The sequence below is a fragment of the Lagopus muta genome, chromosome 1 (assembly GCF_023343835.1).
Source record: "Lagopus muta isolate bLagMut1 chromosome 1, bLagMut1 primary, whole genome shotgun sequence".
Lineage (NCBI taxonomy): Eukaryota > Metazoa > Chordata > Aves > Galliformes > Phasianidae > Lagopus > Lagopus muta.
The window spans coordinates 181,900,823-181,913,091 of record NC_064433.1 but is presented as its reverse complement, the minus strand read 5'-3'; the positions used below and the strand labels follow the sequence as shown (position 1 = coordinate 181,913,091).

Genomic DNA, 12,269 nt, shown 5'->3' with positions numbered 1-12,269 from the left:
CTGATAGAACACCCAGACCTATTCTGTAAGGAAATTAAGTTGACTTTTATCAAAATACCTGCCTTTCCAGACTATTTTTTTTAAAGGCTCGCGTACTGCAGTTTTTAGATATATGTGCAATCTTGGTCAGTATGGTGTAACAAATGTTTTATTTTCTCATACGCTGTGTGGACAGAAGCCCATATGAAAGGAGAAGGTTTCCTTCGATTCTCCTTTGATGTAGTGGTAATGCTTCCAAATTATTAATAACTTCCAAGTTAACAGGTTTCCTAGATTTGATTGCATTTAGTTTCAAAATCAGCAGTCAGCAGGGACATACTTGGTGGTAATTTGTTTTGCTCTAAAAAAGTCAATAAAAAAGAGAATTATTGTTAAAGAAATCAATCTGTATTGTGTGGAACATCTAATTGATGTTCAGGAGAAATTATTTACTTATGTTTCTATTGATCAACTAACAATATCATAATAGTGATAAATGATAAAGGAGTTTAAATTGTCAAATGACATACGGAAGGATTGCTGTTTGATGTGCATTTTCAAGACTGTGATCACTCATGGGTAACACTGTTAACTGATCTGCATAGTTCAACTTACTCATCTGTGTCTTTATTCAGTTTTATATAGATATCTTAGGTAGAAAATGACTTCTTGAGAAACAGAAAGTGTAGAGGAGACAAGAACAGAGGAGCTTCTGAATTCAAAAGTGAATGGTCTAAAAGAACATTAGAATAATAAAGTAGATACATGGAAAGGTAACCACTCATGAAATGATGAGACATTTTACAAAGGTTTAACCTATTTGACATGACAAATGAAAAGCGAATTTGTTATTCATTGGCCACACATTGAATCATTACATGAATGATCAAAACATCTTCTTAAAGGATTTTAATTGATGTGTTCTAGTTTACTGATTCAACAGTTTTAAGTACATAGACAGTATTTGTAATAGTTCAGCTGACCAGTGACAGTTTATTTATCTTCTGTGATTTTCACTTGTTCAATTACTTGCTCATATCCTAAGCTCGGACTGCAATAACTCAGCTCCCCTTGATGTTAAATAGAATGACATCTCCAATACAAACTGTCATATTAAAAATCTTGGCTAAAATAATTTGTAACAGTCAACTGCTAACTATGAAACTCTTTGTGATTCTAAGGCCTTCATTTCCAGTTTACCTATTCAGCTAACTCCAAGGTCTTAATGATTTACTTTTTAGGTGTGTTCAGACAATTAGATCAGACAATTGACTTGTTGGTCATATAGGACACCACGACTTGTAGAGAAGAGCAAATAAATAATTTCCTGGAAAATATGACCTTTTCTTTATGACACACAAGAACTGAAGTACTGGGGCATTTATACACATTAATCTGGTGAAAAGTCAGCACTGTGAAATGAGAATTTGATATGTCATACCTCATATACATAGCATCTGCCAGCATCTTGCTGTTACATGAATCTAGACAGTCATGACATCATGTTAAATGCGAACTTCAATTCTCAGATATTTGTCCTAATTCAGTCACATAGAACATGCAATTCTAAATTTCTAGTTTCTTTTACACAAAACATTGCTTAAACAGAAGCAAAAACAATACAAAACAAAGAAAAAAAACTAATAAGAGCCAAAACATCCAAAACACTATCAAACACCTAATATTGTTCTTTAAAGTTGGAACTCTGGTATGGAGTACTTTTCTTGCATTTTATGCATTTATTCTTCATAGAGAACCTTGGATTCATGCCACTGAATAAAAATATCCATGAAATTAAAATAAATCATTGCCTGAATTTGTAGATCTAAGTCTTTTTTGTAGTCAGTAAAAAGAAATAATCAGTTTTTGACTAGGATTAATCTCTTCCTAAATTAGAGACCTAAACTAGGTCAGATGAAACAAGTTGTGGAAATGCAGTGATATTTTTTCAGTGTAGTATAAAAGAAACAAGATAAATGTAGAAACTATGGAAGTTGCAAGGATTTAAATTGAGATGATATCAATAGCACACATTCAGAACTTGAAAAATCTTTCATGCTTTCCCAGGTGATAATAGTTTTATATTTTAGCTGTTTTATATATTTCTTTTAAATGTGTAGCTTATAGGAGAAAGGAACGTTGATGCTAAAGGTTTACACCATTGCCCTATAACAAACAGAAGTAAAAACATAATGTTATCTAATAATAACATTAAGTGAAAAAACATAGGTTGCTCTGAAAGCAATGCTTCCTGTTTATTTCCATAGAAATTACAATTAGGAGCACACAATGACTCCACTCTATAGAGCAAATTCTCAGCTACAAAACACTGTTTTTCAATATAATTGCCACCACTAGCTATGATTTTTTTACCAGTGATGAACAAGAACCTACATGCTATGCTCAAAAAAAATCTGCACCACTGGAGATGACCCACTCTTTCACAGCTGCTGTGATGGCATCACTGCTAGGAAAATGTTGCCAACACAGTTTATCTTTCCATCAGATGGAAATCAGAAGGCACCAGTTCTGGAGTGTACAGTAAGTGTGGTAGGACATTCCAGCCAAGATTGGTAGTGTGCTCCACAGTCTTCAAACTGATATGGGTCCTGGCATTATCGTGTTGCAAAAGATTGTTTTCTTCTCTGGAAGACTCTGGAAGTTTGAGCCTTCATTTTAGTCAGTGTCACAATGCTTTGTTTATGGTTCCAGGAAATTCAAAAAGATCAGCCCTTTCCTATGCCAAAAGACAGTGAACACCACTTTACTTGCTGAAGTCTGCATCTTGAACTTTTTCTTTGATGGAGAACTCACATGTTGCCACTCCATGGACAACTATTTGTGATGACACCCCATCTCGTCTCCAATAATGATGTGATCCACTAAACTATCATCTATAGCTTTGTACTGGTTCAACAAGACCTGATAAACTTTCACATTGCATTTCTTTTGTTTCTCTGTGAGCATTCATGGGACCCATCTGGTACAAACTATTCCAATGTTGCTACCATCATTTCCAATGCACTGAATCATAGAATCATAGAATCAAAAGCCAATTGAATTGAATATTGAAGCCAATATTCAGTTCCATATTCAGTTCCTGGACCATAATCTCCTGATTTACACAATTGAACTGATCAAGAAACCCTTCATTTTGTGGTATGGCAACTGTGCATGGCCATCTAGAATATGACTTGTCTTCTGTGTCTCCATTGACACTGCTGAAGCACAACACCTACCACCTCACTGTGTTCACATTCACTGTGTGATCTACAGAAACATTCAGCAAATAACAATGAATTTCAGTGAGAGAAATTTTTTCCACATGGAGGATTTAAATTTCAAAACTTTGCTTCATATATGCTTCCACGCTAGATGCCATTCTGTCAGACCACCATTCTGCTGCCATTTGCCACATGGCAACAACATTAATGAATGTTCAGCCTCTACTGCCATATTACCAACATCTACCTCTGACACCATGGTCCAACATAATACAAGTCATTACTTTTGGAGAAGCCCTCATGGCTGTAATCAATGTTTGGCACTGTAACATAATTTAGCTCAATGCCACGCATCATGTTCATATGCAGTGGTCACAAAGGTGTTTTTTCCGATTACTAATGATCGTATGTATCGGCCTCCTATCACAGAATCACAGAGTCATGGGGGTTGGAAGGTACCTCAAGAGATCATTGAGTCCAGCTTCCCTGCTAAAGTAGGTACCCCACAACAGGTAGCGCAGGGAGGCCTGCATACAGGTCTTGAATATCTCCATTCCATAACCACTCCAGACAGCCTGTTCCAGAGCTCCATCACCCTCACTGTAAAGAAGTTCTTCTCCCATTATTCTTTTTCTTATCTCTACACACCACTGAGAAGAGCCAGGCCTCATCCATTTGCCTACCACTTCCCTTTAGATATTTTCAAACATTTATCAGATCCACTGTTAGTTTTCTTTCCCTCATACAGGATATGCTGTGGCTATGTATTGGTGAGAAAACACCGCAGCAGCAACAACTGTGGCCCCCCAGTGGACTCCTTCGAGGAGAGCCCTGTCTTTTTTAACTGTGGAGCCAAGAACTGGACACAGTAGTCTAAGTGTGGCCTCACCAGGGCAGACTAGAGGGGGAAGATCACTTACCTCGACCCGCTTCCACATTCCCTTTAATGCACCCCAGGATAGCATTGGCCTTCTTGACCAAAAGGGTAGACAACTGCTTGTGGACAACCTGTTGTCCACCAGGACATCCAGGTGCTTCTCTGCAGACCTTCTCTCCTGCAGGTCATTCCCTAACCTGTACTGGTACATGCAGTTATTCCTCCCAGGTGCAAGACTTGCTCTTGTTAAATGTAATCGTTTTTTTCCCTGCCCAACTCTCTACTCTGTCCAGGTCTTGTTGAATGGTAGCAGAGCCTTCTGGTATGTCAGCCAATCCTCCCAGCGTTATATCATCATCATCAGACTTGTTGGTTAGACACTACCTCTTCATCCAGGTTGCTGTTAAAGATGTTGAACAAGATCAGACCCAGAAGCAATGCCTTGGGAAAACTGCTAGTTACAGGCATCCAACCTGTGCTGCTACTAACAACTCTCTGAGCTTTGCCATTCAGCCAGTTCTCAATTCACCTCACCTCCACTTATCTAACCCACATTTTCTAAGTTTCATAACAAAGATGTGGGAGACAGTGTGAAGCACCCTGCTGAAGTAGATACAAAAAGTACACCACATCAACTCCTTTCCCCCCACCTACACAGCCAGTGATGACGTTATTGAAGGCTTTCAGATTGGTCAACCATGATTTCCCCTTGGTGAATCCATGTTGACTACTCCTGATAACCTTCTTCTCCAATTTTTCTGTATCCAGAACAAATTGTTCCATCAACTTGCCATGGGTGGAGGCAAGGACTGACTGGCCTGTTGACTACTACTATAAAGTTGTGGATTTTCAAATAAATTATAAGGAGGAGATTGATCTCAATCAATTCTCTATGGCACCATGAGAGGAGGAACTTGTCTTTCATAAAAAGTGATAGCTGGCATCTAGTTAAAGAAAGTTGCTACAAATAAAATAGTATTTTCAATATATGATTAAATGTGTGGAGTGAATTTAATTGGGGGAAAAAAAAAAACAGACTAAAAGAAAATGAGAAAATGGAAAAAGCACTTGTAAGTACAAAGGAAAAAGTAAGAAAGTAGAATTATAAATACTGTGTACAGAATTTTGACAAATTAGCATCCCACTCTGTGCCAGGAAAGTGTATTAAAAAGCAATCAAATAGAAATGTGTATGTGTGTTTCTGAGGAAGAAGATAAGCTCATGTAAAACAAAGTGTTTACAATGTAGTACAGTGAATGTATTACTCAAGTGCAAGTCTATTTGCTCAGCAGCTCTAGAAACAGAACCATTTACTGATGCAGTTTATTTTGGTTATTAACTGTTAGCTATTGTATTTGAAAGTCTTTTCTTTCATTTGCTACTTAAGGTAGGTTTAGGTTGTCTGTTGGATTAAGTTGCTGCTACTGCAGTGTATTCACTCCAGTACATAGCCAAGCACCACTGCACCGTTCTTTCATTGGCCCTTCTTCAAATGAACAGGGGAAGAAAATATGAGGAACGGTCAATTATTGCTCTTCAGTTTTACAACGTTAGCATGTTTTAAGCTCCTTTTATGGATTTGTAAATTCTATGTGATAGTAAATGGAGAAGATATAGAAAAACATTTCCTGATTAAAAAATAACACAGTTAGGCATAGGCTGGTAGATAAATACACAAATAAGTGGATATTACTACTGCAATTAGTCATAATTTATAAAAATTACAAATGTGAAAATGTCAATAAGGTCAAGGAAAAGAATATACCTTAACAATTCTTTTGTGTTTTCTAATGAAAATGTAGTTCAGGATTAATTAATGGATGGTTTGTACATTATAATTTATGCTGGCAGCATGTTAGAGAGAAAATTACTTTCTTCCAAGAATATGCTTATGGACTATCATTGTCCCAAGTTTCTTTAATCACCTCTGAGGAAGAAAAAAAAAGGAATTTTGTATTATGTATCACAGGTTCTGAAATAAGTTTATGTAATGCATATAAAAGTAAAGTATCCTGCTTTTTCTCTTTTTTTCATTTAATTTATTTTCAGGCAGGAGTCTTTAAGATTTCTCCTGTGCTCTTCATCTTTTTTTGTTGTTGTTCCCTGAAAACATCTGTCTAATTACCTTCTTATTTTATGTAAAAAATTTCCCTGAAACTCCTCATTAAGTCTGCAGATACAGTGAGACAGAATAAAGTGCATATGTTTAGAATATATACATATTCCCTATCTCTCTGTTTTCTCTTGCTATGTATACGTACACTAACCTATTTGATGACAAAGGCTTTTTTTTTTTTTTTCAAATTATCAGACTGATAATTTGTGAAGGAGTCAAAAGGTTTCGGGGAATGAATGATAACAGCAGAAATAATAACCATGATATACACTCTGAAGTTTCTGACTGTTGCTCATATTTGATTACTTAAATGTCATATGATAATGTGATTTTTCAAAATTCAAAATTTTTCTTTTTTTCACAAAATGTGGTTAGATGATGTTTCTGTCATGTTGGCAATCTTTTTGCCTTAGGTTTCTTGAACACTTTTTCTATCTAACATCTTCAGTATCAAAAGTTACTCTTGCTAAGGTCCAATGAGCGATTCTAAGTACAAAGCTCCTCCTTCATAAACTAGCATTCCTAGACAATATGTGTATGCCAGTACAAAATGATACAGTTATTTCTTTACCCATCTTAATATTCTATGATCACTGACTTTACTTCATTGAACCTAAAACTTCCCTGTAGAATCATGGATATCACTTTTTCTTAATTCCTACATTTAATTCTTCTGTTGCCTGTGTGAGCCTCATGAGCTACTGAACAAATATTTCCTATTGCTTAAGGTGTAAAATTAAGCAATATTTTTAATATAGGCTGTACTGGAAGTTTGAAAAAACATGTTTTTAATCAAATTTGTTTTCTGTAAATCTTATCTTTTTAAAAGAGCTACAATTCCAGCTCAAGTTTCATTTCTTAGCTCTGCCTCTCACACACAAGGAAAAGAAGGCTACTCTGTGGCAACAAAACATTTGTGTTTGTCCTTGGCCTGAATTTTACTTTGCATAAAGCTATTTTTACCTTGTTAGAAAGAAGATTGCCTACTTTATATTCATTTTAGGTATTTTCAGCATATGCCCTTAAACATTTTAATACCTATCGTGTGATACCCTTTTAAACTCTGTAATAAACTGCACATGAATAGTTTAAACTCAAACCATTGTACTGGAAGAGAAAAATGCTCTGCATTAGTCTAGTTTCTACTTTAAAAAGGCATTAACTGGTTTAAGTGACTGATAATGAACTACGAAGCCTTCTACAGCTTCTTTGTGTGTTTCCCAAGCACTAAACACCAAACACAGATCAATTTTTTATTTTTAATCTGATCTTAATTTGGTAGCAATCATTAGTGGGCTGTTGTCAGGGCTGCAAAAACCTGCCTCTTCACTGTTTGCAGTGAACTGCAACTGAGACATAGAAACTATAATTGAAGTGAATTGGAAGGATAACAAGAGTTAAAAATGTTTCAGCTTTTGGCTTTTATATGAATTCTTCTGTCAATTTACTAAAAAAAAAAGAAAAAAGGAAAAAAGAAAAATAGCACCTGAAGTATTAAACTTAATGTGACTGATCCTTCTATTCTCATCCACATATGTATAATCAAGAACTGGAAGAAAGAATTGCTAGATTTCCTTTGCTATTGGTCCTTTCCTCTCTTTACTTAGTTGTTTATCTGACTGCTAGTTCTTTTCAGCTTTCCTGTTACTTTCTGTTCCTTTGACTTCCTTGAGAATCTTCTCATTTACTTCTGATTATTCCTTTCACATTCTGCAGAAGTATTTTGTGATCTACTGCGTCTTCTATACTCTTGTTAGTATGAACATTTTTTATCCTTAACACACATCAATGCATACAAACACACACGTGCTGAGAGAAACTTATACTTCAGCTCCGTTCAGAAGAATAGGAGTAGCCTCTGCAGAGAGCCATCCTGCCAGCCAGATGTTTTGGATCAGTGTTACTGCTTTTTTCCTAATCTTCTAAATTGTGTCAAAGATCAAGGACAGTACTGACCTAGTTATACCCGAAGTAGGACATACAGAACATGTTCCACCAAACACACTGGATTTAATGCCTTGCATCTTCACTAGCTCCGGAGTTACTGTACTTTTTCTCTCCCGCAATGGAGATTGCTCTTGTGTCAAAGGTTATTCTTTAGTAACACACTAAAAATATATAAATAAATAAATAAATAAATAAATAAATAAATAAATAAATGCACTTTTTTTAGCAATAAAAATGATTGTGCTATTCTGCGTTTGCCAAATATCTCCAGAAATATATACTGATCTTCACATTAGCAATGAAGACTGGCTATATATTTTCAAAGAGGTGAATGTTGTGTATTTGTTAGGTTTGTGTGAAGGATAATGGAAAATGCGTAGCTAAAACCTCTTGAACTGCTCTGAAAAGATATAGTGTTATTTTTGCCACAAGCTCTGTGATAAGGTTAAATAACTCTAATAACTCTATAAAATGAACTTCCCTGGAGAATTAAAGAAAAAAAAAAAAAAAAACAAAAAAAAAAACACAAAAAAACAAAAACAACATTCTCTAACCAACCAGTCAAGTACATCACCACAATATGAAGGATAAATTCATTCTATGTGGGGCTGCCTTAAAGAGAGTTGGAGGTTTATGTTATAGTAAGAATACTGAGCAGATGCAGATGGCATCTCTTTAATTAACCTTTAAGAGTTTTTAGTTTTTAGAAATAATAGTTTTAAATTCCTTTTTTAATGACTTTTTTTTTTTTTTTTTTTTTCCCAATATGGCTACAGGACACGTGTATAAAATTTCCCTTTTGTTTAAATCTGAATCTTCCATCCTAGACTTATTATTTTAATTCAAGAAAATTACACGCATGATCCTTCACCTTCCTTTGCTTTTATGCTTTCCTTAAGATTAATTTAAACCAGAACATTTCTTACAAATTTGGTTTCAGGTGTACTAGAAATGACCAAGTTAATGTGTGAAAACAAATCTCATGGATTTCTTAAAGAAGTATAAAATATCGCTTCTCTGTCCCCCTCTCTATTTAGAAACTCTGTCATTTCACTGCTACGAATTTTTACTATTGAATTCACAGTATTTATGTTTGCTTAGCTATTAAATTCTCTATATCAAATGTTTCCAAATTGTTTTTTTTCTTTTCTTTATAGAATGAATATAGCATACTTACAGTATGGGTTCCAGGTATTCAGTAGTGTTACCTCTTTTTTCCATTGTCAGAGGACTGCAAAATACTGGGGGGGTTGTTTGTTTGTTTGTTTGCTTGTTTTGTTTCTTTGTTTTCTCCCAATACTGACAAAGGAAGTACTGCAATGATAATATTGTAACATACGGAGAAATTGCTTGGTTTGATTTCAGGACACAACCTGAAAACGTGTTGAAGCCATGATCCACCAGTTAGTTTTGTACATCTTTTACAAACCATGAAGTTTGTTCATGTGTACACTCATGCACTTTGGCAGTATGTGAGGAGTAAATCAAAGTGTTCCTTAGGACACCCCTATGGAAAAGATTCATATCACATTTTCTTGAGGAGGGCTGCAAGTACATTTTATGGAAATTTGGTGACATTCTTCTTGCCTGAAAAATTGACCTTGAAAAAAAATCTTTGAGGACACACACAGCTTTTAAAAGGACTCAGCAATAATCCATTTTGAAAGGTTATTGTCTTCATAAATTTTGCATTAAAATAAAAGCTAAACATTGGTTTGTTAAAAAAATAAAAATAAAAAAAAAAAAGGCTGGTATATCTGTTTTATTTTAGAAAAATGTAGACCTTAAAACCAACCTACATAAAGTCATATAATCAAAATGGTATACCAGTGAAAAGCAGAGATTTTTTAACTAAGAAAACACTGAATTTCAAGCTGTACTACCAGACAAAATGTCTAGCTATGCAGGACTAACTATCTCAGTATTCTCTAAATATAAAGTAATAATAATTAAATCACTCATTAGATTATTTTTTATTATAACTTAATAATAATTAAATCATTCATTAGATGAAGAAGAAATAAATTATAAGTTACAGTAGTAACAAATATTAAAATTTTTGTATGTAACTAAAATTGCTGTGTTCTTTTAATAGATCTGGGGAATTTTAGTGGTCGTACAAGAAGTGCTGTCTCTGTACGTGAAGGTCAAGGAGTGGTTCTGATGTGCTCCCCTCCACTTCATTCACCAGGTACAGTAGGTTGCAGCTTGTATGCATACTGATCCTTTACAGTACGCTCATTATAGGATGCTTGACATTGTTGATATGTGTATCTGACTGTGGGTCTTGAAGATGAAATATACACAGTTCTGCTAACTTTTTGGAGCACCAAAGGAGTAATTAATGCTCATTCTGCAAATTGCACTGGATAGCAACAGGATTTCTGTTATGAGAATGTCTTATTCCCACTACAAAAGTTCAGTGTACCAATTGTCTCCACGCCAATAGTGGTGAATATGCTGCCTTGAGAACACATAATATTTCTCCCAGAGTTTGGAAACCTTCAAAAATTGTTCCAAGTGTCAGTGCTGAGATATAGATTTTGAATACATATTGGCTTCTCTTTTCAGAAGTACAAACATGGTTTTGATTACTTTCACTTGCTGTACAGCTTAGTTTTCGGTACACAATAGCATAATTACTAGCAGCCAGATATATCATAAATCCCATGAAATGACTATGAATTTCCAAATTTAATTGTAGTTATGCAAGGAGATCATGTTTCTGCTTTTCAGATTGGTGCTCTTGAAAAGGCTGTGGTTAGCTAAATGTGTTTTCACATTTACATAACACATAATACCTAGAGACACAGCTCTAGACAGAATATCATGTTAGCAACTAGGTGCAGTATAGCTTATTGTTTTCCCATTTGGGAAATGAGATCTGTACAGAATGGCTTTTCCTGACTTCAGATTTGAGTTCCAGAAAAAGTCACATTGCAGACAGAAGTGTAGGAAAAAATACCTCCTCTGAATTTCAATTGTAGAGATGTATTCTGTTTATATCTATTGTGGGATTATTGTTATTATAATGATGAGTGTGATAAACAGTTGTAATTATCTCATCATCTCTCTACTTTTCTGACTTCTGAATACATTTTCTTGTTGTAGTTGCCTTCACAATCCATTTCTGCATTTGACTTGATGGTCCACATGTGATACAATTGGCTGCAAGATTTTAAGCTTGATTAAGAAAAATAAACAGGGAAGAAGTTGTAGGCAAAAAAATGTTCCAAATCAAGAGCTGAATTGCATTTCTTCAAACTGACTGGCAGTGTAAGGATGGATGGGCAACAACAGTGCAATAGTCATATGTTTTTTAACTGCTGTCATTTAATAAAATACACCTAATATGCCATCAACATACTTTTAAATTTTCCCTAAAAATGTGCTGCTAAACTTAAATTTAGCTAGATTTTCAATGCCATGTTCTACTGCAATAGACACGTTACCTTTGATTGTGAAAAACTGTACTATTTCATTTTCATCAGAGTGCCATCAAAACTCTGCTTGGAAAATCCTATACTTAAAATGATCAATGGCTTTAGTTTATGTTGCTTCAACATTGGTACACTATGATAGCAAAAGATTCCTTCTGGAAAAATATTTGTAGCCTCTATTGGAATAGTTCTGTTGTGATAGAAGTTCATAGAATGGAAGAATAATCACTGAAAGCTAAAAAATTTCATTGGTATACAAAATCAAGCACAAGCTCATGAATATGGTAAGGGGACCTGACCTTCCTTTTTTGTTTGTTTGTTTGTTTGTTTGTCATGTAATATGCAGAATCAGAAGCAATTTCCTTCTGTCTCCCTTCTTGCAAAATGAATTATGAACTGTAGTAAATCTTTTGTGGTATTGCTATGGGACAGAAAATAATATCAGTAGTGCCTGGAGACACCTGAGAAAGTTGGGGGGGAGGGGAGCAGTCTCCATCATCCTTACAAAAAAATGTTACGCTTCACAGAATCAGAATCACAAGGTTGGAAACGACCTGCAAGATCATCCAGTCCAACCACCCTCCCATTCCTATCAGTGCCACAAGCTACTAAATCAGGTCTCGTAGCTCCTCATCCAGGCGCCTCTTGAACACTGCCAGGGACAGCGACTCCACCACCTCCCTGTG

At 35.1% G+C, this 12,269-nt stretch overlaps 1 protein-coding gene across 8 annotated transcripts in view; it reads left to right on the top strand.

Annotated features, from left to right (window-relative positions):
* Positions 1 to 12,269, top strand: part of CNTN5 (contactin 5) — a 597,686-nt gene that overhangs the window by 406,172 nt on the left and 179,245 nt on the right. For all 8 annotated transcript variants that reach the window (XM_048937197.1, XM_048937242.1, XM_048937259.1 and 5 more), the window contains one exon: positions 10,239 to 10,334. In XM_048937197.1, coding sequence (XP_048793154.1) covers positions 10,239 to 10,334 — 96 coding nt within the window. The remainder of the gene's footprint in view (positions 1 to 10,238; positions 10,335 to 12,269) is intronic.